General features: G+C 42.2%; 1 protein-coding gene across 4 annotated transcripts; it reads left to right on the top strand.

Moving 5' to 3' along the window:
• Window positions 1–26606, top strand: PTGR1 (prostaglandin reductase 1). 4 transcript variants are annotated; one of them, XM_086683704.1, is made up of 11 exons: window positions 1–134; window positions 471–627; window positions 2673–2788; window positions 4184–4229; window positions 6179–6235; window positions 10624–10791; window positions 14860–14977; window positions 15700–15855; window positions 18724–18832; window positions 22470–22588; window positions 26355–26606. In XM_086683704.1, the coding sequence occupies exons 3-11, from the start codon at window positions 2683–2685 to the stop codon at window positions 26463–26465; spliced, it is 990 nt and encodes a 329-aa protein (XP_086539830.1). In that variant the 5' UTR covers window positions 1–134; window positions 471–627; window positions 2673–2682; the 3' UTR covers window positions 26466–26606. The 4 variants fall into 4 exon arrangements, with proteins under 4 accessions (XP_086539830.1, XP_086539831.1, XP_025767856.1 ...); XM_086683705.1 differs by lacking the exon at window positions 1–134 and having other exon boundaries at window positions 470–627; XM_025912071.2 differs by lacking the exons at window positions 1–134; window positions 471–627 and adding an exon at window positions 795–1048.

The following is a 26606-nucleotide window of genomic DNA, read 5'->3' as shown; positions in this document are numbered from 1 at the left end:
GAGTCCCAGAAAGGCCCTGTGAAGGGCTAGATGTTCTGACTCGGAGGTCGCCTCAGTGAAGAGCACTCACTCCTGCCTGGGGGAATCTGACCACAGCTCACAGACGTTGGGACCTTTGTATCGACTTGTGAAAGGTAAACAGGTGTTCATTAGGGAGACTTGGGGACTGGGCACGGGGTGGAGGTGTGGACACCAGGCAAGCTGTGATCTGAGGAGGATCCTGCGGATCGAAAGCAGCACTCGGCCAGACCTGGGCTGCGGCCGCCGGGGGACCCTGCGTTTGGCTCTTTCCTTCCTGAACGGTGGACGCCAAGGCTCGTTCTTCTAAACGGAGTCTTTCCACCGGATTGCCACTTAGGACGCTAGTGGAAGCACAGTTCCACCTGGGCAGGGCTCCAATAGAGGCCATTATCATTGGAATCACGCCCTACACACACACTTGTGGGTAATCCTGGCTTTCCCTTCCGAAGCCCTCTGCGGGCCCGGGCTCCACCACTCTTGCAGGAGCAGCTCCGCCCCTGCAGGAAGCCCCACCCCCTCCCGGGACACGCCTGGATTTAAGGTGGAAGGTCCGCTGCACAACCTCAAACACGTTCTGTGTCTAGGTAGTGGAGCCCGCGTATTCTCGTAAGTAAACATCCTCACCGTTTTTTCCTGCTGATTTTCTAGAATTCCCTATTGTGGAGCGTTTGCGCGTTGCTCTCCCTCACCTCTTGCTGCATAACCTCTGAGTCTTGGGCTAGGAGGAAACTAGAAAGCCAGTTGTCTGGATCGGTTCCTCCCAGTCCCAGCACGTTCTTGGAGAAATCAGAGACCTACTGGAGGGAAGGGCACGGCCTGTCTGCCTTCCGGGTTCTCAGCATAGCTGCCCAACCCCGGCGGCGGCTGGCCAAGTAACTTGTGGAACCGCGGAACTGGGACAAGTGTGGAAGGACAATTAAGATAGGGGTCGGAATTCGGTTAGTGGGCACGGGTGTGTGCAGGCCGACGAGGTGGGAAGCTAGGAGCAAGCGCGCCTGCGGACTCTGCACCTGGACATCTCCCTCTGGTGGGTGGGACTCCGTGAACTCTGCGGCCTCTTCGGCTACACTCTTTCCGGGGTGGGGGGGCTTCTGGACTGGCAGCGAGTTCAGAATTCGCTCTCAGCTGCCTTTTTGGGAAAAGAAGTAGAAGAGCAGGACTACGGATCCGCCCGCCGGGATCGCTCCCCTGGCAATGCAGAAATGTCCAGGGCCCTGCTGTTACCCCAAACTGGGGTCTCCTCTTGGTGGGTGTTCAGTGAAAAGACACAACCGAGCCAAAGAATAGGAAAAGTAGGGGGTATAGCTCAGGGGTAGAGCATTTGACTGCAAAGAATAGGAAAAGGAAGGATTTTATTTGCGAGTAAAGGAGAACACCAGGGATGTTTCCCAAAGTAGTGTCTCCCCGAACAAGAAAAGTGAGGAGGTTTTAAGCTAATGATACATGCATATTCATGAAGGGGCTCTGCAAAGGCAAATTCATTATGAATTGGGTCAAAGGTCATCCTGAGTCGACGCAGTCCAGGTCCTAGTTGATTGAAGTCTTGAGGGTCAGCAAGGGTGGGCATCGTCAGTTCTCTGGCTCCAATTAGCCCGGAATTTGAGTGCTCAAAGGGTTTCAATCTAGCAAAGAACAGCCCAACCATGTGCATGAGGTCAGTCTTTGCTTTTGAAACAGCGCTGGGAGCTTTGGCATTGATTTATTGTCTCTGATAAGGTTAGGCTATTCTCTGGCTCGGCAAAGACGATTTGTTTCCATAAAATCCTTAACTTCTGAGGTTTTTGCATTCCTTTGTAATTCTAACACCTCCTAGGAAATTCTGAAGGAGGTGCACTTGGGTAAGTAGTGTCAGGAGGGCCTAAAATGACTTCTGTGTCGGCAAAGCTCTATTTCAGCTTTTTATATCCGTCAACCCCTCTTTCTGCTTACATTGCTGGGGGACAGGCCTGTCAGCTGGCAGTACACACGTGAGGAAGGAGAGGCTCCCACATGATGCGGGGTAGATCGGTCCAAGCAAAATGTCCTGATCCCAAAGCTCAGGGCAGCCTGGATCATCTCTCTTGGTTCCCTGTGAAGGCAAGTTTAAACCCTGGATTTCCCTTTTGGTGCCAGAGTAAATTCACCACTGAGCAGAGCAGCAGCGCCACGCCGTGGTGTTCAGCAGGATGAGACTGTTTGCCTTAGAACGTTGCTTTATCCGGCTGAAAGATGTGAGTGTTCCTCCCTTCGGTTCTTTGTGTTTGACACTCTTTCTCAGGATTCGCTCTATGTGAGGTGAGAAACAGAATATTTGCACATGAGGTGGCTGTTGAGTGTCCTGGTGAAACCTTAGCGGTAGCTGAGAAGAATTTCTGTGTTGGTTTACATTTTCCCTTGCCTTGGAGAGTTCTGAGGAAGCCTCAGTTTCCTCATTGGTACTGGCAGTGACAATGCCTATCTAATAGGGAACTTAGGAGGATAAAATGAGATAATGCATTTGAAGTGTTTTGCACAGCAATGGAAATATAATAAATAATAAATGTGGTTGGTATTAAATGATAATGAAGAGAAGTAGATGATGAGTAGACCCTCCTGTCTTCATTGCAATGGCTAGGAAGTCTTAATAATCCAGTCACTTCGTGGTAGCTGACTACATCTTTACTGTGTTCCAGGAACTTCAGGATGGTTTATGCTAAGAGCTGGACCCTGAAGAAGCACTTCGAAGGCAGCCCCACTCATGGTAACTTTGAGCTGAAAACAGTTGAACTCCCACCCTTAAACAATGGAGGTAAGTCCTAAGATTTGAGTTGGAAAATACTGTATCAGTTAGCCTTTGCTTCATAACAAAAGTACCTCAAAGTTTAGTGATGTCAAACAGCAATCATTATTTGCTCACAATTCTGTGAGTTGGCAATTTGGGCTGGGTTAAGTTGGTGGTAACTCTTCACGTCTCATCTGGGCTGACTGTTTAATGTAGGATGGGCCCTCCTCATATGTCTGGTGGTTAGCAAGCTTTCTGCTGAGGTGTGTGTCTCAGTTCTTCTAGTAGGCTGACTTGAGCTCTTTGTTTTCACAGTGGCCTCATTGATCTAGAACAGTAGGAGTTGGCAGGCTCCAATGTGCAAGTACTTTCATGCCTCAAGTTATATCATGTTTGCTAATATGCAAAGCAAGTCACATTAGCCAAGTCCAGATTCAAGGATTGAGAAATAGACTTCTTGTTGGGAGGAGTGGCAAAGAGGCCCCACACAAAGAGATGGGAGGCATTTGTGACAATTTTGCAATCTGCCACAGAGACTTTTTCAGGGTGTTCTTGTGTGAAGCCTTCATGTCATGTGGGATCCCTCTGATTTCCTGAATAATTGAAACTCACGGTTGGATACATTGTTCATGACTTTGACCAGACTCTGGGGAGGATTTCCTCTCTGTCCTGGCAAGCCTGATGATGGGGTAAGCAAGTGGGGAAAGCAATACCTAGCAGCTGTGTGCAAAGCTCAGATTATCCTATACACAGACAGGAGGGATAAACCCTCTTCCTTCATTGAAGAGTCTCCCATCCCCTTAGGGAAAGTGAAAGGACAAGGTAAACCTAAAGAAATCTAGGGGAGAGAAATGGCAGCACGTGCCATAACATGTTTGGAGATTAGCTTTGTAGAACAGACAATAAAAGGTGTTTACAGGTAGGTAGGCAGGCTTTGAGAAAAGGACATGCAATCAAATAGCATGGCAAAGTTCAGTCCCATCTAAATTGGGGTAGCCAGGACTCAGATTCAAAATTCCAGAGAATGTGTGCATGAGGTCACTGCAACAGAATATAGATTCTTTAATACTGATGGGGGCTGTTAGTGAAACCTTATATGATCATTGTAACATAGTGATTACAAATGTGGCCCTGATCAAGTTCCTTAACCTAGGCCTAAATAAAATGAAAACAGTAATCGTTGAGAATATCATCTAGAATAATCCATGTAAAGCATGGAGTGCTGAGTAAATAACGTGATGATGATGATGATGATCTGGGCTGGACCAAATGTGAGAGCCCCTCTTGTCTCTTCCATAGAAAGTACTGATGGAAGGGCAACCTTGAAGCAGAAAGGTTATCTGTGTTTATTTAGAGTGCCAAAGTCAAGGAAGGCATCGAGTGTTGAGTATCTAATTGCCTATGGAATGCTTTATTTTGTAGAGGTCCTGCTGGAAGCTTTGTTCCTCACTGTGGATCCTTACATGAGGTATTATTTTCCTCCTAAAAATTCATGTATTGTGTTTGGGACCTTGTTTTGAAATAGTCCATCTTTTATTTAATTAGTTAATTGATTAATTAATTTTTTTAATTTAAAAATTTATAATGTTTTTTTAATGTTTATTTATTTTTGAGAGAGAGAGAGAGAGAGAGAGAGAGAGAGAGAGCGCGCGCGCGAGCGGGGGAGGGGCAGAGAGAGAGGGAGACACAGAATCTGAAGCAGGCTGCAGGCTCCAAGCTGTCAGCACAGAGCCTGATGCGGGACTCGAACTCACAAATCATGAGATCATGACTTGAGCTGAAGTCAGATGTTCAACTGACTAAGCTACCCAGGCGCCCCTGAAATAGTCCATCTTTTCAAATATCCAACTGATTGTCATTTCCCCCTGTTGTTCCAGTATAATATCAGCGATAAGATTCATGGATGCTCATTCTGCCAGCAAAGGTGTGAGAAGGTTGACGAGGGATTACCCTGCCCTGTATTTTACCATCATCTCCTATCTTAATGTACACAATTTGCCTCAAATTGCTTATCAGAATTGCTTCCCAAAAAATTAAGACAAATCCAATTTGTCCATTTTACTACTGGCACTTATTTGTGTAGAGGAAGATGGTAAGACTAAAATAAGGTTTTCTTGACTTCCATTTACCTGTATTCCTGTAATCAAATGTGTGTACTCAGGAAACAATTTGAGGGGGGAGGGAATAAAAGGCCTTTATGGGGCACTAACTTCTCAGTGGTTTTTGCCTAGGTAAATAATGTAGTCATCATTCTTTAAAATGATTTTCAGAGCTGATCAATAGAGATTCAAATTTAATGTAAAAAATGTTTCAAAATGTTAACTAGCATCCCTTTATGTGTGGCGAGTACGATTCTGCAATAATAATTCTAATTTGTAGGTTTTCCCCCCACAATACCAACCAATTCTCTGATAACCCCTGGGTGTCCTACAATTCGACTCAATTCTAACAGTACCTACAGTTAGATAGTGTCAGATCCCACACGTGAAGGAGTCAGTCCTACAAGACTGCCCCCACACACTTCAGATGCCAGACTCAAGTCCACATTGTTACCTGTACTTTGGAGTTTCCAACGACACCTTCCTTGCTAGAGTGGCTCATAGATAGAACTCATGAAGCTAGTTTACTCACTAGATTACTGGCTTATTATAAAAGGATATATAACTCAGGAAAAGTCCCATGGAAGAGATGCATAGGGCAAAGTATGTGGGGAGGGGTAAGGAGCATCCATGCCCTCTCCAAGGGCACTACTCTCCCCAGATCTCCTTGTGTTCACCAGCCCAGAAGCTCTCTGAACGTATTTTATGAAGGCTCATTACATAGGCACAGTTGATTAAATCATTAACCATTGGCAACTGATTTGACTTCTAGTCCCTCTCCCCTTCCTGAGATCTGGATAAGGGAAATGAAAGTTACAGCCCTCTAATCACATGGTTGGTTCTGGCAACCAGCTCCCATCCTTAGGTGCTTTCCAAAAGTCACTTCATTAACATAACAAAAGATACCTTTATCAGTCTCATTAATTAGGAAATCCCAGGGGTTTAGGTGCTCTGCCAGAAACAGGATATAGACAGAATATAATAATTCTAATTCTAAATCACAATATCACAGCTTGTGATTTGAGTAACAAGTACCCAGTGGTGTCTTTGTCATCTTTTAAGTCATTGGTAGAAACTCAACCCCAGTGGAATATGATGGTAAGATTCTCATGTTCATTTCCCAGAAAAATACTATCAGAATGCTTCTTTGGGGTCACAGAGCAGAACTACTTACTTCTAGCAGCTCTCCCGCATTTCACCCAGTTATATTACCTTCATGTATCAGCACACACTTTCCCACTGATTTTCCATTTGGCTTGAAACTCAAGATGGTTTTCCCTTGATGCTCTTATGTATTAAGAATTTTTTTTTTTTCCAGAGTGGCAGCCAAAAGATTGAAGGAGGGTGATACGATGATGGGGCAGCAAGTGGCCAGGTATTTCTATTTGTCCCAGCGCTTGAAAAATACATCTCTCTTTTACCTTCTGTTGGGTCCTGAGTCTGTCCATCGCCCCTACAGTTTCTTCAGCCTGTATGGTTCACTCACTGACCTTGGAAGCAACTTGGGACATCTTGCCCCTTTCCTGTGGGGGAGGGACGACTGTGAGATTGTCATCACTGCAATTTCACTTTGCTAGTCTTGCTTTTAATTAGTTAAAAAATTGCATTTGTCCAGTTTATGACTATAGTAAAAATTCCAATGAACCACAATTTTTTATTTTGGGAACTGAAAGTTCCTCCATCATCTGAGCCTTAGAGATGACTATTGTTAATGTATTCTTATTTCAAAAATTGTTCAGTACACAAACCAATGTCTATAATTTTTTTAACTAGCAGTATTATATGCCCTTCAGCAAATTTATTTTTCTCACTTAATATGGATATCTTTTGTTGATAGTATATAAATATACTACCTACCTTTTAATGGCTGCAAATTATTCCACTGTTATCTGTCATTTAAGTAATCTATTCCTGATAGCAAATGTTTCCTATTTTTTTCTATTACAAATGGTTCTGCAGGGAATATACGTACATCTTTATGTGCATGTCTGTGTATTCTTTGCCTACTTGGATAAATATTGCTTCACATTAAATTCCCAGAAGCATAAATTCTAGGTCAAAGGAGATGCACATTTTTAATTTGAGGATTTAATGTCAAATTGCTCTTCAAAAATATTGTATGAATATCCACTCCCACTGATAGTATTAAAGAACCTTTCTCATACCAAATAAATGCCCATTGCTTACCATCAATTTTGGCAATCTGAGGTGAATTCACGATACTTCATGCTTAGTTTAATTTCCATTTCTTTCATATTAGTGATGTTGACATTCTTTTTGTAAATTAATTATCAATTTTTTTCTGTGAATTATGTTTATGTCCTTTCCTTTCCTCCTTTAGGTCTTTTTATCTTTTATTAGTGATTTGTACAAGCCTTTTTATATGTTAGGAATAGGAGTGTTGCAAATATCTGTGTCTTTATCTTTATCTCTCCCCTGTGTCCAGTCATAATTTAAAATTTTTATGTGATACAATTATTAATATTTGTAATTGTGGCTTCTGGGTTTCATTTCATCATTAGAAAGGCATCCTCCCCTCCAAAATAACTAAAATATTTATTCATGTTTTCTTCTGGTATTTTATTTTATTTTAAGTGGACTGGCACTGACAGCAAAGAGCCCAATTCCAGGCTCAAACTCATGAACCATGAGATCGTGACCTGAGCCAAAGTTGGATGCTTAACCAACTGGGCCACCCAGGTGCCTCTCTTCTGGTATTTTATATGCTAATTTTTTATAATTAAATCTTCAGATCCTTTAATTTTTATTTTGGAATATGGGTGAAGTATTTACTTTATGTCCAAGTGACAAGCCAGTTATAACACCATTTATTGAAATTATATTTGGATTTTTGGGATTTCAATGACTTTATAGATTCATTTAGAGGAAATGTGTTATCTTTAGTACATTTTTCTCCAGGCACAAAGTATACCTCTCCATTTATCCATCTTTGTCTTATGGCCCATTAACAGTTTTCTTCATATAGGTCGTATATGATGATCAAAGATATGAACAACATACTGTACTGTATATGAACAACAGACAGTACTGAGGGATGGAAATGTTGTTATGATACGCTTATACCCTGAAGGTGGAAGCAAAAGTTGGCATAACCTTCTGGAAAAGAATTTGGCAATATGCATGCAACAAGAGTTAACAAATGTTTTAATAGTCTCTGACCTAGTAATTCCATTTATAGAAATATTGCCTAGGAAAATTATAAATTCATATTTACGAATATTAATTGAAGTATAATTTAGAAAATACTGGAAATAACCTAAGTGTCTAATACTGGTATAATAAATTCATCTCAGGTTTTTTTTAGATTTTATTATTAAAATTTTTTCTTTTTAACGTTTATTTATTATTGAGAGACAGAGAGACACAGAGCGTGAGCAGGGGAGGGGTAGAGAGAGGGGAAGACACAGAATCCTAAGCAGGCTCCAGGCTCTGAGCTGTCAGCACAGAGCCCAACATGGGGCTGAAACTCACAAACTATGAGATCATGACCTGAGCCAAAGTTGGTCACCTAAGCAACTGAGCCACCCAGGTGCCCCTAGATTTTATTATTAAGTAATCTCTACACCTAGCGTGGCATTCCAACTCCCACCTCCAAGATCAAGAGTTGCTCACTCTGCTGACTGAGCCAGAAGGGCGCCCTGAAATTCATTTCAATTTTTAAAGGATTCTTACTAACATGAGAAAAAGTATAAGTCATATATGCTAGTGTAGAGAGAGAAAAGCTGGCTTGCAAAACATAAGGTGATTTCAATTATGTAAATATATATAATAAACATTTTTAAAATGCACTTATTTTCTTTTCAAGTATAATTAACATACAGTGTTATATTAGTTACAATATAGTGATTCAACAATTTTATACATTACTCATTGCTCATCCCAATAAGTGTACTCCTTTAAAAAAAATTTTTTTTTAATTTTATTTATTTTGGGGGGCCTGGGTGACTCAGTCGGTTGGGCACCTGACTTTGGTTCAGGTCATGATCCCACAATTTGTGGGTTTGAGCCCCGTGTCAGGTTCTGTGCTGACAGCTCGGAGCCTGGAGCCTGCTTCAAATTCTGTGTCTCCCTCTCTCTCTGTCCCTCCCCTGCTTGTGCTCTGTCTCTCTCTCTCTCTCTCTCTCAAAAATATTAAAAATTAAAAAAAAATTTTTTTCTTTATTTTGAGAGAGAGAGCAAGCAGGGAAGGGCAGAGAGAGGGAGAGAGAGAATCCTAAGCAGGCTCTGCACTGTTAGCATGGAGCCTAATGCGGGGCTCAATCCAATGAACCAGGAGATCATGACCTGAGCCAAAATCAAGTCAGATGCTTAACCGACTGAGCCACCCAGGCCCCCCAATAAGTGTACTCTTAACCCCCTTCACCTATTTTACCCATCTCCTCACCCACCTCCCTTCTGGCACCATCAGTTTGTTCTCTATATTTAAGGATCTATTTTTTTGTTTGTATCTTTTTTTTCTTTGTTCATTTGCTTTGTTTCTTAAATTCCACACATGAGTGAAATCATATGGTATTTGTCTTTCTGACTGACTTATTATTTCACTTAGCATTATACCCTGTAAATCCATCCATGTTGTTGCAATTGTAAGATTTCATTCTTTTTTATGCTGAGGAATATTCCATTGTGTGTGTGTGTGTGTGTGTGTGTGTGTGTGTGTGTGTGCGTGCGCGCGCGTATCTTATTCCATTCATCTATGGAAGGACACTTGGGTTGCTTCCATAGTTTGGCTATTGTAAATAGTACAGCAGTAAACATAGAGGTTCATATATCTTTTTCAATTAGTGTTTTCCCATTCTTTTGGTAAATACCTAGTAGTGGAATTACTGAATCATATGGTAATTATATTTTTAATTTTTTGAAATTCTATACTTCTGTCCACAGTGGCTGTACCAGTTTGCATTCTTATAATACACATTTTAAAATATATCATTAAGATTGCCATAACATATCCCAAAATATTAGCAGTTATCTTTGTATTATGGGATTAGAACTGATTTTTTATTTTATATATTATAACTTTTCTAAAATAAATGTGTTACATAATTTTATGATCAAGGGAAAGACAGTAAAAAAAAAAATGGTAACAGTGGGAGAAGATGGGAGAATAAGAATCAGCAAATGAGACAGGAAAGGAGCAGCTTAGAGGGAGAGGCAAAAAGCCCAGTGAAGGCAGTATTGTGGAAACCAATGAAGAAGAGTTTGGGTAGCCCAGAGTGCTGAATACAGTTGAAAGGTGAAATCAGATGATGAGTGAAGAGTGTCCACTAGATTTTGCAATCAGAAATTGTGACTTTAGTGGAGTAACAGGGGTGGAGGCCATGTTGCATTGGGTTGTCAAGTGATTGGGCAGTGAAGAAGTTTGAATATAAAAGGGAAAGGGGGCAGTGGAGAGGACAATGTTAAATATTCAGGAGAGAGGAGGGGCTAGGAGATGGAGGGTGGCCCCTGAAGAACAGAACAGAACACCTTGAACCAGAGGATGTACACCTCTTGCTTAAAGAGAAGTGGGTGAGGACAGAGACAGATGTTGAACCAGTTCAGAGAGTTCCTCCCTAATGGCCCATATTTTTTTCTCAAGGAGGAGGAGAAACCAATGGCTAGGAATAAGATGGAGAGATGTGGTGGGGTATTCAATCATGGAATATTAACTTCCATGCCCTTTTAGGAATACTAACCATGCAGCATCCTAACTCCCTTGAAAGAAAAGAGGTTTCCCACATCTTAATGTGCTTTATCTTTCAGAGTTGTGGAAAGTAAAAACTCAGCCTTCCCAACAGGAACTATGGTAGTGGCTTCTTCAGGCTGGACAACTCACTCCATTTCTGATGGGAAAGATCTGGAAAAACTGCCTGCAGAGTGGCCAGACACATTACCAGTGTCTTTGGCTCTGGGAACAGTTGGCATGACAGGGTGAGTTTCATGGGTATGTTTCATTTATTTGAATATCTGACATTCTGGTTTTCCAAAATAGTTTGTCTAGAATGTGGTCAACAAGAAGAGACCCAAGACATTCTAGGCTCAGGGGCTGGTTAGAGTAAATGGTGGGACTGAGAAGGGAATAAGATGGGTTAGAGTTGGCCTTGGACTAAAGGAAAGAAAGGGAAAAATCCAGCCAGAGACCCTCAGAACCAGAGAGCGGCAGTGAGAAGCAGCATGGGGCATGATCCCTCTTTAGCAGCTGGCAAATGGTAACACAAAGGGACCAGCTCCTTTTGTCCCTGGAAGAGTCTTGGCTTCAGGGTCTCTGTCTCCATTTCAGAGTTTGAAAAGGGGAAGAGAATTCAATATACCTTGGCTTTTCTGCGCTGTCTCTCATTCCTCACCTTTCCCTATGCACATCTGAATCTCCTGAGGTATAAAGAGATCTGAAGTTTAAATGAGATGAATCACAAGTATGGTTGCACAGTCACTCAGCTGGCACAGACTTAAACTCCACAAGAGTCCTTTGGCCTTGTCCCTCAGGAAGACTCCTGGTCAGTTCATCCTATCTCAGCTGTACTTTAGGCTCCAAATTTCCTTTTGTGGCCTGGAGAAGCAAGGTCAATTGAATTCCTTTTGGAATCCCCCAAAACTTTTTTAGCCTGAAATTCATGTATTTCCTTTCTTTCTCTAAGTTATTTGATCTCTTCCTCCCTCCCTCCCTCCTTCTTTTTCATACTTTGAAGGACTTCTAAAGAATGAACTGGATATGTATACCTCACATGATCAGCTTCTAGCAAAAACCAGTCCCATACACCCCAACTTCATATTGCACTCAGATTATGACCTCCTTAGTATTGCTGTGACCAAGAGGCAATGTTGAAATTAATGTGAAATTATAGGGTGCTTAATACCTTTTTGCTTTTTTTTTTTTAGTCTTCTTTTAAAGTTTATTTATTTTTTGAGAGAGAGAGAGAGCATGAGCAGAGGAGGGGCAGAGAGAGGGAGAGAGAGAATCCCAACACAGGGCTTGATCTCCCGAACCTTGAGATATGACCTGAGCCAAGATCAAGAGCGGGACGCTTAACTGAGCCCCCCCAGGCGCCCCCTTCTTACTTTCAAATAAGCACTGAATAGAATTATAGCACTTCCAGGTCCTGCCTACCTGCCCCATAACCTCTACGAGGGAGAACTTCTCCTCCCACCTTGTTATCCCACCTGTCGTTCTAAGTTGTGAGCCAGGTGTAGGAATGCAGGGGTGAAGGCAGACATGAGGAAACCTTGGAGCAAGTCTCCCATGACTTAGATGGGGAGAAAGTAATCTGTAAAATATTAGGAGATTTGAATCCTAAAACAGAGGATAACTTACTCATTTGTGTGTACTTCTCATTCACCCTGTTCCAAACCCCCAAGGAGTGCATTTTTACTCCATAAACAATCAACTTCATACCATTGGTTCTCACTGATTGAGGGAGAGGCATTATCCCATGCTTCTAACCTTCTCTAGTGACACACTGCCCATTCTTTGAGCAATTCCTGCCTTCTGGACTACTTACCAGTGGGATGGGTCGGCCCTTCAAGAGTGCTAGAACTTCTGCTATAGACCATAAAAGAAGTTGAACTTTAGGGTGCCTCGGTGGCTTAATGGGTTGAGCGTCCAACTCTTGATTTTGGCTCAGGTCGTGATCTCATAATTTGTGAGACTGTGGGGATCTCTGCTGACAGTGTGGAGCCTGCTTGGGATTCTCTGCCTCTCTCCCTGTCTCTTCCCCACTCCTCCCCCTCTCTCTCGCTCTCTCAAAACAAATAAATAAACATTATAAAAAAAGAAGTTGTGGGGCGCCTGGGTGGCGCAGTCGGTTAAGCGACCGACTTCAGCCAGGTCACGATCTCGCGGTCCGTGAGTTCGAGCCCCGCGTCAGGCTCTGGGCTGATGGCTCAGAGCCTGGAGCCTGTTTCCGATTCTGTGTCTCCCTCTCTCTCTGCCCCTCCCCCGTTCATGCTCTGTCTCTCTCTGTCCCAAAAATAAATAAACGTTCAAAAAAAAAAAAAAGAAAATTAAAAAAAAAAAAAAAAAAAAGAAGTTGAACTTTGAAACCTAGGGTGCCTTTCAGCTGTCCAGGCTCCAGAGATTTAGCATTCCCTCCAGGTTTGCATTATTTCCTTCAGTGGACCTCTGTTTTCTCAGTTAAGCTGGAGGAGTTCATGTGTTTTGCTCTCCAAACTGTTATATGTTAAGTCCCCCCTTAGTCCCAAAGGTACCTTTAATTTTTCCTCTAAGATTGCTTTACTGTTGGCTTCTCCATTTTACTTCTAAAAGGATATGATGTTTGGGAGAGGCCTTGTGTCTTCTAGGGCAGTATGTCTAATTGAGAGGTGATTTTAGGGTTTCTAGAAGGGAGATCGGGGTTGGGGGGTGGTAACGATTGTCATGAGTGGAATGATATAATCAGAAAATGCACCTTCTGCTTCTCTTTTGAGGTTATGCTAGCTCACCCAGTGTGCTTTGGTTTCGGCATTCATTAAGGTGGTGGTTCTCAGTTGCTTAAATTCCTAAGAATCACCTACTCTTATGAAATTCAGATGTTCATGTCCCAGTATTTCTGGACCAGTGGGTCTGAGGTGGGGACTGGGAATCTAAATTTTTAATAAAACTCCGGGTGATTCTGAGGCAGATGGTGCTCCATTCATCTTTTGAAAATTACTGGGAATATTAGCTTTTGGATCCTCAGAAAATGTGTAGATTTCTATGCCTTTCACTGCCTTGCCTTTAATGTCCAACTCTAATGGGTCCCCGGATATAGGCAAAGGCTAATGTATAGTTTGTTTCTTATAGAAACAACTTTACATGAATTTGTCTGAAATTTTGCAAGTGGCTTAGCAATTGCCACAGGGGATATAGATTTCTTTGACTCAGACTCAGGGGCGTGATTATAAAACTCAAAAATTTTTCTATTGCTGTACTTCATCTCTATCCCAAGCCTGCATCTTGGCTTGTGTAGTAAAACAGAGCCTCAGTTTAATTTAGTGATTTCTCACATTGTTCAGGTTCAAAACTCAGAATTTTCTTTTTCTTCTCCCCAAGATTGATGCAGAGCTTCCAAGGCTAACAGATTCCATGTCAACAGGGGGGCGACAGCAACTTCTTGATCTTTTTTTTTTTTTTAACTTATAAAAAATGTTTATTTTTGAGAGAGAGCGAGTGCAAGCGAGGGGCAGAGAGAGAGGGAGACAGAAGATTTGAAGTGGGCTCTTTGCTGATAGCAAAGAGCCCAACGTGGGGCTCGAACTCATGAGCTGTGAGATCATGACCTGAGCCGAAGTTGGACGCTTAACCAACTGAGCCACCCAGGTGCCCCAATAACTTCTTGGTCTTGATCTATCTTAGTCTTATGCTGTTCTCCTGCTTCAAAGTGTGACTTTTCCCACTGAGTCCTCAGTGACATCCCCTTCCAAGCTGGCCATCCAAGCTGGTGGTTTCTTCACTCAGTTCTTGTCAGTACTCTCTGAGCTGCATCTTTGCAGACCCCATAGTTTTTTCCCTGCAAGCTAACTTCAACATCTCACTTAGGATGAGATGGGGAAATTTCAGAAGCTCTTCCATACCACTTAGGAGCCATGGAAAACTCAAGGTGTTTCTCTTGGATCCTCTCATCTGCTCTATGGTTATGGCACCATGATGACATGGAGGCTTTCCCCATGAAGTTCACCATCTCCCCAGGGCGTATATAGGAATGAGGCACAAGCCCTCTATTCTAGGACCCCCAGAGTCCTAGAATCTTCTTTTGCTCTTGAGACTTGGCCTAGGGATAAACAGGGTGCAGCGCCTTTCCAACCAACTCTCCATTTCTTCTCTGGTTCCCATCATATTTATTCCTATCTAGGAGCGAGGAAGGAGGAGGTGGACCATTAGTGGCTGGTAATATTCAATTCCTATATTTTCTGTCTTTTATTGGACCCATGGCACTGGGCTGTTGAGAAGGCCTTCAGGATATATCTGAACAACTTATAAGAGAAAGCCACAAATCAACCCACATATTTTTAATTTTCTTCCCTCAGGCTAACAGCCTACTTTGGCCTACTTGACATCTGTGGTGTGAAGGGTGGAGAAACAGTGATGGTTAATGCAGCAGCAGGAGCAGTGGGCTCTGCTGTGGGCCAGATAGCTAAGCTCAAGGTAAGTGTCTTCTTCCATTACCCAACATTTACTCAATACCCACAGTGTACACTGAGAATACAACAGTGAACAGAGCAGACCTTCTCTGATCTCAGGGAGTTTTGTTTAGTGGGTCTTGCTTGGAAGTTGAAGATACATTAAGAATGCAAGAGAGATTTCTGAAGTGCTACTCTCTGTGTACCAATACAATCTCTAGCTCATCCTGAAAGTGCTTTTCAGAATGCTCTCCAGTTCCTCTATGGTATGATTAGACAGGTTCTATCTAGTCCAATGCTTGAGCCCAAATCAAATAATAAAGGGGCAGTCACCAGGAGAAGTGACAAGATGGCTGAGAGTTCCAGAGCTGAGCCCAAATTATAGTCTAAAGCACCACTGTTCCAAAAGATAGCATGCAAGTCACTGCAAGAGAAGACCCAAAATAAAGAAATGAGAGTCAGATGAATAGGTTGTCAAGTCAGTAAGTTGAAACGAGCTGTAAACCACATAAACATAGACCAGAATCTGTTGGTTGGTCAGAGACAAGCTAAAGTTAACGTTGGGTTGTAGGCTGATTCAGGGACCAATTTCACCTATGGGTCTGTTGGCCCATTATGGTATCTTCATGTATGTGGTTCAGCACCTAAGAGGGTGTTCTTGGGGAACCTGACCATACTAGGCTAGGAAGGTGAGTTAGTCCATGCTTTTGGCTTATAAATGGTCTCCATTTTTTTCTCCCCATTTAGGGCTGCAAAGTTGTTGGAGCAGCAGGGTCTGATGAAAAAGTTGCCTACCTTAAAAAGCTTGGATATGATGTTGCCTTTAACTACAAAACAGTAGAGTCTTTGGAAGAAACTTTGAAAAAAGCCTCTCCTGATGGTTACGATTGTTATTTTGATAACGTAAGCACGAAATGGACTTAATATCTTATTTACTAACAAAGTACTATACAAGGGAATAGCCTTCTAGAGTTCCATCTAAAATATATAAAGTACATATGCCTTTAATAAACAGCTTTATTGAGATATAATTCACCCATTTTGAAGTGTTGAATTCAGTGGTTTTTAGCATATTCACAGAATTGTACAACCATCACCACAATGAATCACCACCCATTTCCCCCCCAAAGTGCCTTTTGTGACTGGCTTCTTACACTGTACATTAGCATGTTTTCAAGGTTCATCCATGTTGTAGTATGTATCAGTACTTCATTCCTTTTTTATGGCTGAAAAATAATATTCCATTGTATGGATATACCACATTTTATTTATCCATCAATCGATTGATGAGCATCTGAGTAATTTTCACCTTTTGGCTATTACGTATAATGCTGTGAACATTCATGATCTTGGGTATATGCCTATAAGTAGAATTGTTGTATCATGTGATGACTCCATATTTAACATTTTGAGGAACTGACAAACTATTTTGCAAAATGGCTGCACTATTTTACATTCCCACCAGCAGCGTATGAGGGTTCCAATTTCCCTACATCCTCGCCAGCACTTACTATCATTTTGATTATGGCTATACTAGTTGGTTTGAAGTCGTATTTCACTGTGGTTTTGATTTGCATTTCCCTAATTGCTAATGGTATTGGGCATCTTTTCATGTGCTTATGAGCCATTTATATATCTTCTTTAGAGAAACGTCTACTCAGATATTTTGCCCATTTTTCAATTTGTTGAGTTTTAAGAGTTTTTAAAATTTGTTTTAATGTTTATTTATTCTTAGAGACAGAGCATGAGTGGGGGAGGGGCAGAGAGCAAGGGAGACCTAGAATCTGAAGCAGGCTCCAGATTCTGAGCTGTCAGCACAGAGCCCGATGTGGGGCTTGAACTCACAGACCTTGAGATCATGACCTGAGCCGAAGTCGGTCACTCAACCAACTGAGCCACCCAGGCACCCCAAGAGTTCTTTTTTTTTTTTTTTTAATATATGAAATTTATTGTCAAATTGGTTTCCATACAACACCCAGTGCTCATCCCAAAAGATGCCCTCTTCAATACCCATTACCCACTCTCCCCTCCCTCCCACCCCCCATCAACCCTCAGTTTGTTCTCAGTTTTTAAGAGTCTCTTATGCTTTGGCTCTCTCCCACCCAAGAGTTCTTTATAAGAGTTATGATAGGTCCCTCATCAGATACAGTCAATTCTCAGTATTCCTGGTAGTTATGTTCTATCAAGTCACCACGAACAACGAGCATTGCTTCTAGGGCAAGTATGTACATACATGTATATATTTTACCTCCATTGCAATCTTAAATCCTAGAAACAACTCTTCCTACAGCTTTTCTTTTCTTCATTTTTTAAAAGAGAAAAGGAGGTTCAGAAGTGTTAAGAAGTTTGCCTACGGCTGCCCCACAAACTGATCCTCCCAGAGTTGGGATTCAGACCCCATCCAACCAACCCCAGAGCTGGAGCTTTTTGAACTACTCTGTACTGTGCCCTTCTGCCTTCCCCCCTTGGTAATCTCTGGGAGAGGTGAAAAAAGGAGAGAGAACCTCAACTTTTTTTTTTTACTTTAGCTGGGAACTTTGTGCATCTTTCACTGCTTTAGGCACGTCTGCAAATGAGCAGGAAAGCCCTGTGAGTGTTGATTTGAGGGATATAAATAAATGTTAGCAAGTAGTCTCTTTCTCAACTACGGAATATACCAATAATAAGGATTGACTGAATATGGTTTGCAATAATTTTCTCCTATTCTGTGAGTTGTCTTTCACCTTCTCTTTTCTTTTCTTTCACTTTCTTGATGGTGTCCTTTGAAGCACAAAAGTTTAAATTTTTTAAAAATGTTTATTTATTTTTGAGAGAGAGAGAGAGAGAGAGACAGAGCGCAAGGAGGGGAGGGGCAGAGAGAGAGGGAGACACAGAGTTCAAAGCAGACTCCAGACGCGGAGCTGTCAGCACAGAGCCTGATGCAGGACTCGAACTCACAGACCACTAGATCATGATCTGAGCCAAAGTCGGGCACTTAACCAACTGAGCCACCCAGGAGCCCTGTAGAAGTTTTAAATTTTGATGAAGGCTGATTTATGTCTCCTTTTGTTGTTTGGGCTTTTGATGTCATGTCTAAGAAGGCTTTACCTTATCCAAGGTCACAAAGATTTACTCCTATGTTTTCTTGTAAGAGTTTTATGCCTTTAGCTTATACATTTAGGCCCATGATACATTTTAAGTTAATTTTTATGTATTGTGTAAGGAGGGGTCCAATTTCATTCTTTACCATAGCCAGTAATTGTGCACCAGTTGTTGAAAAGACTGTTTTTTCCCCCTATTTCATTGTGTTGGGACTTTGTCAAAAATCAATTGACCATAAAGTCAGAGTTTATTTCTGGACTCACAACTTAGCTCTGTTGATCTATATTTCTGCTCCCATGCTGTCTTGATTGATACAGTTTTGTAGTAAGTTTTGAAATTGTCAAATATGAGTCTTCCAACTTTGTTCTTGATGTGTCTTCCGACTATTTTTTTCCATGGTTTTAGATAGGGGCAAAGAGATTATTGAACTGGTCAGAAAACCCCAAAATATAATAAAGTAAAATGTATAAGTTATATATGGTACGTTCCTACAGTAAAACAGAAATGTCCAACCTCACATGTCCCTTTCAAGTGCAATTTTCTGCACTGTTGTGCTAATTCAGTCTGATTTTTTTCCTTCTAAAATAAATGTTATGAAATGGTAATTGTGACTTAATGATTCTCCTGAATCTTCTAGTGTTCAGATTAAAGTGGATTGTTTTTTGTTTTTTGTTTTTTCATCCTGTTTAGGTAGGTGGAGAGTTTTCAAACATTGTTATCCCCCAGATGAAGAAGTTTGGAAGGATTGCTATTTGTGGGGCCATCTCTGTGTATAATACTACTCGCCCACTTCCCCCAGGTAATGAGCTCATGCACACGACCACAGATGTAGAAAGACTGGAAAGGAGAAAATTCACGGATATGGTATATAGGCCAGTGACTATCAAAATATTAAAAAGACTTCCTGATAATAATTTTCTTTTTAAAAAATAATTAAAAAATAATTTTCTCCTTTTTCCTCTTTTTAAAAAATTTGTTTAATGTTTATTTGTTTTTGAGAGAGAAAGAGAGAGAGAGAGAGAGAGAGAGAGAGTGTGTGTGTGTGAGCAGGGGAGGGGCAGAGAGAAAGGGAAACACAAAATCCGAAGCAGGCTCCAGGCTCTGAGCTGTCAGCATAGAGCCCAACCTGGGGCTTGAACTCACGAACTGTGATATCATAACCTGAGCCAAAGTTGGACACTTAACTGGCTGAGCCACACAGGCTCCCCAGACTTCCTGATATTCTTGATGAAGTAGTGTTTATTAAACTAAAACTATGTATTTTTATATGTTTGTGCTAAATAACTTATGTTCGATTTTGATATAGAGAAATAACAGAATCTGAAAATAGGGAAGAACTGTTGATAATTGTTAAAAGTTTTAATTGTTTACCTATTGTTTTGGGCAAAGTTGTGAAAAGACAGCCATGCTTTGATTTAGAGACAGAACACCTTGGCCTGGCTGGTGCAATATCAGGGTTCTTTAGGATATTCAGAACATTGCTGGAGGAATGGGGATTGGAGAGGATGACTCAATGTGGGTGAAGCAAACAGCAGGCCGCCATTTCCTTCCGACAGTGGAGGGCAGTGCCTCCTAGAGCTTCAGGACACACTGGCTCCCCCAGACTGACAATTTCCATGGAAAGGGAGAGGAGCATGCATTTCCCCTCTGTTCCTGGACTGTCCTTATTTTGTTTCTTTTGTGCATCCATCTCCACTTCTCCACTCTTCCTATGCTGAGACTGCCTGCCCTCTGCCCTCTTTATACCCACAAAGGTCTAAAAGCAGTATCAACTAGAGAACTCTATTTGTGAAATCCTAACTCTCTGAGAGATGTTGTGCAGGCCTCTTGTTTTATGAATGGGGAGATGAATGGGCAAGAAGGCCAGAGGCTCTTTAAATCCTATTAGTAAGAGACTCAAAGACAGGCCTTCTGCACTCCTCGTACAGAGTCCTTTCCTACTACAACGATTTTGTGCTGTTGGTGAGATTATAGATTGACCTGTGGTCCAAAAAAAGAAAAAAAAGAGCAAAAGGAATCTTAGAGATTATCATCAAGATCTGGGATGATAACCATAAATAAATTTGGCTTCTGTGATGGGCTTCACTCATGGGAATGAAACCCTACAGCCCTGCTAGTTAACAATCCCACAACTGCACTGAGATAGGTGAGCGAGAGTGGAAGGGACTGAGAAAGGACAGCTTGCAGACTCCCTCTTGGGCTGGGAAAAATCAAAGATACTACCATCTCCAAAAAGACTCCAGGTGCACTTGGCAGTCTTATTGCTATGGACTTTTCCCCCCTCTATTTTTCTAATTGAAGCTAAGCTAGAATCCTGGGAAATCTTCTGCCTGTCCGTTGAGCAAAGCACCAGGATGCATTTTCTTGACCATAGTCCAATAAGGTACAGCCAAATATTTGGGTCCAGTAACTTGATCTTGTCTTGTTAGCAATTAGATTGGAAGTTGAAGGTCTTTGAGACGTCAGCTGGCCTTGTCCATTCATTTTAGATGAGATCCTGCCCTTCCTCTGAGCTCCAGAAATTCTAACATATATCACTGTTAGGATAGCTCAGAGGTAATTATTTGCCCCAGCATTAATGCCACATTCAAATGCCACATTCTTCTTGCTCCCAATAAAGAAACTATATTCCCATCAGGGTGGATAAGCCCAAAAATGGTATTTCATCCTCTCCCAAGATGAGGAAATGAGGATTCCAGTTCTTAACCTAAAGAGAAATATGGTTGGTGTGCATCTCCTAAAGAAGCACCCTCTCTGCAAGGGCAACCTGACATTTGGACATGCTGCTGTCTTGTGTCACCCTCATATCTCACTCCTCTTGCACCAGTTTCTTTTGGTTCAGGATAAGGCCTTATTTTTCTGACTGCTAATGTGACTTTCTCCAAAGTAGGGAGTAGGAACTTTCAGCTTGAGCGATGCCAGTTATCAAGGATGCCGCAAATAAATTCTGCCAGTCACCTTGGCTCATCTGGTGCTGAGGTTTCAGGGGCATGTTTACCTGACTTACTGAAACTTTTAAGACTATGTTCAGGTGTCATTCCCTCAGTTTCTGGTCACTCAGGATCCTTGGGAAAATAAGCCAGGCAACCAACACAACCTTTTCTCTCTCACACAGAAAAGTACTACCTTTTTTTTTTAATGTTTATTTACTTTTGAGAGAGAGAGAGAGAGAGAGAGAGAGAGCGTGCGCGCGCTCGCGCGTGTGAGTGGGGGAGGGGCAGAGAGAGAGGGAGACAGAATCCAAAGCAGGCTCCAGGCTCTGAGCTGTCAGCACAGAGCCCGACATGGGGCTCGAACCCATGAACCATGAGATCACGACCGGAGCCGAAGTTGGATGCCCAACTGACTGAGCAACCCAGGGGCCCTGAGTACTACCTTCTTGATAGGCTGCAGAGTAGGCTGGTACTTTTTCTAGGCTGGTGGTTCTCAAAGTGTGGGCCCAGGACTAACAGCATCACCATCTCCTGAGAATTTGTTAGAAATATAGATTCTTGGGACCCATTCCATAGCCACAATCAGAAACTGGGGGAGGGGCCAGCAATCTCTTTTCATAAGCCTTCCATGTGATTCTGAAAAAGAACATTCTACATGTCGGGAATATCAGGGTATTTATGGTTGATTAGCACAGGAACATTTTCACGTTATCTTCAGGACCCACTTCTGTTCCATAGAACACTGTTCTATGGACTGCCATTGGGCAGTGTTTGGTGGGCCTTGCTTCTGGCATGTGCAGGCTGAACATTCCCTGGCTTCCTTGCACAGAAGCCTGTGCAAGGACTGAGTGTGTATTAGTTTCCTATTGCTGCTGTAACAAATTACCACAAATTTAGTGGCTTAAAACAACACAGATTTATTGCCTTATAGTTCTGGAGGTCAAAAGTCTAACATGGATCAGCAGGGCTGAATTCTTTCTGAAGGCTCAAGAGGAGAGTCTGTTTCCTTGCCTCTTCCAGCTTCTAGAGGCTGCCTGTATTCTGTGGCTCATGGTCCCTACCTCCATCTTCAAAGCCAGCAGCACAGAATCTTCCAAAGTCTGTCTTTCTCTCTCTTTCACTCTAATCTGTACTTCCATCATCACATATTTTTTCCTGACTCTGACTTTTCTGCATCCCTTCCAAGGACCCTTGTGATTATATTGGGCCCACCTGTATAATACAGAATAATCTCTTCATCTAAAGGCCCTTAACTTAATCATGTCTGCCAAGTCCTTTTTGCCATGTAAGGAAGCACATTCATAGGTTCTGGGAGTTAAGATATGGCCACCTGTGGAGACCATTATTCTGTCTACCACAGAGGGCATGTTGATTTTTGGACAACCTCGTGGATCAGAAAAGAGTGGAGAAATCTAGAACAGTGATGTGACTTATCCTGCTTGTGTTTTCACCACGGCCACCTCCCTGGACCCTGGCACCTAAATGTGTCCGCCTTTTTCACAGGCCCACCCCCAGAGAATATCATCTATCAGCAACTCCGCATGGAAGGGTTCATTGTCACCCGCTGGCAAGGAGATGTCCGTCAGAAGGCTCTGAAAGACTTGCTGACATGGGTCTTAGAGGTGAGGAGCTCCAGAGCCACTCCCCCAGTTGTACACTGGATCCCATTCTCTTCTGACATGATAGGCTTCATTTCCACTGCAAATCCAGGTGCATCTCACTGTTCCCCCTTTTAGAACAAAATACCAGGAAGTGTTTGTTTTTTAATGTGGTTTTTTTTTTTTTTTTTTTTTTGAGAGAGAGAGACAGACAGACAGACAGAGTGTGAACAGGGGAGGGGCAGAGAGAAAGGGAGACACAGAGTCTGAAGCAGGCTTCAGGCTCTGAGCTGTCAGCACAGAGCCCCATGCAGGTCTTAAACTCAGGAAGCATGAGATCATGACCTGAGCCCAAGTGGGACACTTAACCAGCTGAGCCCCCCAGATGCCCCAGGAAGTGTTGACACTCAGTGTCTGCAGTTCCTCTCTTTCCATTCTCTCGTGAACCCACATATCAGGCTTTTGTACTCTTGCCGCTCCACCATAATTGCTTTGGTCAAGGTTGACGATGTCCTGATTGTGAACTGCAGTGGTCAGTTCTTAGTATCACTTGGCTCTGGGGGGTGTTTGACAGAGGTGATCACATTGTCCTTGGTACACTTTCTTCCCATGCCTTCCCTTGTCTCTTGGTTTTCCTCACAGATTTGTCCTTCTCAGAGGACCTCCTCCTCTGCTAACTTCTTTTTTTCCTCTGCAGATCAATAATAGAGTGTCCCAAGGTATGGTCACTGGACTTCTTTTCTTCTCTGCCCACAATCTGTCTATCCCTTACTTAGCTCATCCAGGCTCTTGGCTTTAAATATCATTGGTATGCTGACAGCTCCTGAATGTCTGTCTCCAGCCTGGATCTCTCCCCAGGGCTCTGGGCTGCTCAACAGCTGCACTTAGATATGTAATACACATCTTCGACTCAACACGTCAAAAACTAAATATGTCTTGATCTTTCCTGCCAAATCCATTCCATATACAGACCTCACCATTTCAGTGACGGCAATTCTATCCCCACCCCCACCCCCCCAGTTGCTCAATCCAAAAACCTTGAAATCATCTTTGATTCCTTTCTTTCTCTCAGACCCACATTTAATCTGTTGGGAAATTCTGGTGGCTCAGCCTTCAAAATATACACAGAATCTGTCCAGCTCTCCCACCTCTACTGCCACCACCCTGGTCCAGGCCACCTTCTTATCTAGCCTAGTAGCCTCTGTCTGGCCTCCCAACTTTGTGCCCCAACAGACAATTCCCAACACAGCTGCCAGTGTCATCTTTTAAGGCATAAATCAAACCATGTCATTCTTATGCTCAAAACTCTGCAAAGCTCCCCATTTCACTTACAATAAAACCTACGAGGGGCGCCTGGGTGGCTCAGTCGGTTGAGCGACTGACTTCGGCTCAGGTCTTGATCTCACGGTTTGTGAGTTCGGGCCCGCATTGGGCTCTATGCTGACAGCTCAGAGCCGGAGCCTGCTTCTGATTCTGTGTCTCCCTGTCTCTCTGCCCCTCCCCCACAGGCACTCTGATTCTCTCTGCCTCTCAAAAATAAACTAATAAAAAAAAAAAACCTACGAGATTGTACATGATCTGGCCTCCATTACCTAATTTCATTTCTTAGGGTTCACTCCTTGCTTTCTTTGCCCAATCCCTCCCCACTTCCCTCTGCCGTCTGTAACTGCTTCCTTAATTCACTCATCTCCTTCAAGTCATAACTACATTCTGAATGAGGCAACTTTTAAAATGGCCCTATTTTATTTTTTTTTATTATTTTTTAAATATTTGTTTATTAAATATTAATAAGAGAAAGGGACAGAGTGTGAGCAGGTAAGAGGTTAGAGTGAGAGGGAGACACCGAATCCGAAGCTGGCCCCAGGCTCTGAGCTGTCAGCACAAAGCTGGATGCAGGGCTCAAACTCATGAACCACCAGATCATGACCTGTGCCAAAGTTGGACGCTTAACTTGACTAAGCCACCCAGGTGCCCCATAATGCCCCTATTTTAAATTGCAGTCCCCCTCCATTCTTGATCCTCCTTATCTTACTTTTACCCATAGAAATTATTATATTTTAACATGATGTATACTATAATTCATGTATATTTATTGCCCATCGCCCTCCTGTGAGAATGTAACCTCCATGAAGGCAGCAACATTCATGCGTTTTTTTCTGATGTATCCCCACCACCTAGAATAGTGTCTGAATCAATGTAAACTCTAGATGAATATTGTTGGATAAATGTTGGAGAGGCATATATTTGGGGCTGTGGCTCTTCCAGGTCCCAAATTGGCATCTTCCTATAGCCATGGCTTTCAATCCACAGGAAGAAGCCAATCCTGTCCTATGTTGTGATACTTTTCCCATCTTTCACAATTTGCAGTTTTAGTCAACAGAATTCTGAATAACCAAGGAGCATTATTTTAGTTTTGGAGGGGAAAAGTGATATCACACTTCTAAACTCTTGGCTTTATCATCCTTTCCCAATTCAAATAGATTGCTCCTCTGGCAGCCACTGGAGCTTGGTGTTTTTCCCAGTCCAACGCTTGGAGTGCTGAGCTGGGCTCTTTCCAGGAAGCTGGGAAGAGCTGAATGATTTTCAAGCTCCCAGTGTGGAGCCTCTTTGTCCCTGTTGGTGAAATCTGATCTAGCCCTCCCATGATGGCAACTGACAACAAGAAACCACTGTGCTGGTCTTCCTAATGCCTCCTTCTAACAGAGTGGACCTAATTACAGTTTTGTTTTCAGTAACTAGTGAATTGGCCTAATTTCTCTCTCAACTACTTATTTTTTTTTCTCATCTCTTTTTCTTCTTGAAAATATACTTTTCTTTTAGAATAGTTTGAGATTTATAGAAAAATCACAAAGATGGTACAAAGGGTTTCAATATGCCCTGTATTCTGCACCTTAATTTACCATATTATTATCACCTATATATTAGTATTCATCCTCTACTTTTAACTTATAAACTTTTGATTACAGCATTTGCCCCTTTACAGGTTCTTTGCCTCCTTTAAGAACAGAAAAGAGCTGGGGCTTCCTAGTCAAGGCCTCCTCAAATCCCAGCCTCCGTACTTATCAATTAGTTGAGTGACCCCAAGCAAATTGTCCCTCCATAAATTCATAAAGGGTACTAAGCCATCACTGGAATATGTTAAGAAAATAAATGGTATCCGGTAACGCCAGTCTCCACAGAAGACCCTTTATAAAAACCTTGAAAATGTAAATTAGTTCCACTTAGTAGACTGCCTTGTAGCAGAGAAATGGAAAAACCCTCACTAAATAAGCCCTTCCCTCCCACATTCCTAAGTGAATGTTCAACACATATTGAAAGAATCTGGGCTTGAAGGGAGGACGAATTATTAGATTGCCATGGTATTTACAATTCCTGAACAGGCTCTGCCGCTTCAGGGGTCAAAGAGAGGTAATGATGCTACATCATGAAGCTACTGGAAGGATTAAAGTGGATAATACTCTGGAAGGGGGCCCCTTTTTCCATCTTCTTCCACCTCTTCTGAGATCATTACATTATTAAACTTTTCCATGTGATTTACTTATAAATTGCTTAATCACTTTCCTGTAGCATTTCTTCTATTGTTATACTGTGACCTAACACCCGTTACCAAACTTTTATGTGTACTTTGTGGCTCATGCCACTAGATTGACTATTCGCTCATGGTGGATTGGGCCTCCCTCTTAGATGTCCAAGATAATGATGTTCCTGATAAATTTGTTGCTATGATGAGAAAAGTATATCATTCAGAATATGAAATTAATCTGTTCTATTTGTTGTCATTTTGATACAGGGTAAAATCCAGTACCATGAATACATCACTGAAGGGTTTGAAAACATGCCAGCTGCGTTTATGGGAATGCTGAAAGGTGAAAATTTGGGGAAAACAATAGTGAAAGCATGAAAAAAAAAAGACACATGGAATCTAGAATTCATTTGGATGATTACCACGTCTTTTTAACCATTTAGTAAAAATACATACTGCCTTCATTATCTAAAAATTGTAATGAGTTTGATCTATCTAATAAAACACATTTAAGTGGTA

The sequence above is a fragment of the Puma concolor genome, chromosome D4 (genome assembly GCF_028749965.1).
Source record: "Puma concolor isolate L17-30 chromosome D4, mPumCon1.1.hap2, whole genome shotgun sequence".
NCBI lineage: Eukaryota > Metazoa > Chordata > Mammalia > Carnivora > Felidae > Puma > Puma concolor.
The sequence above is the reverse complement of the archived record's forward strand: the minus strand, read 5'-3'. Positions and strand labels throughout refer to the sequence as shown.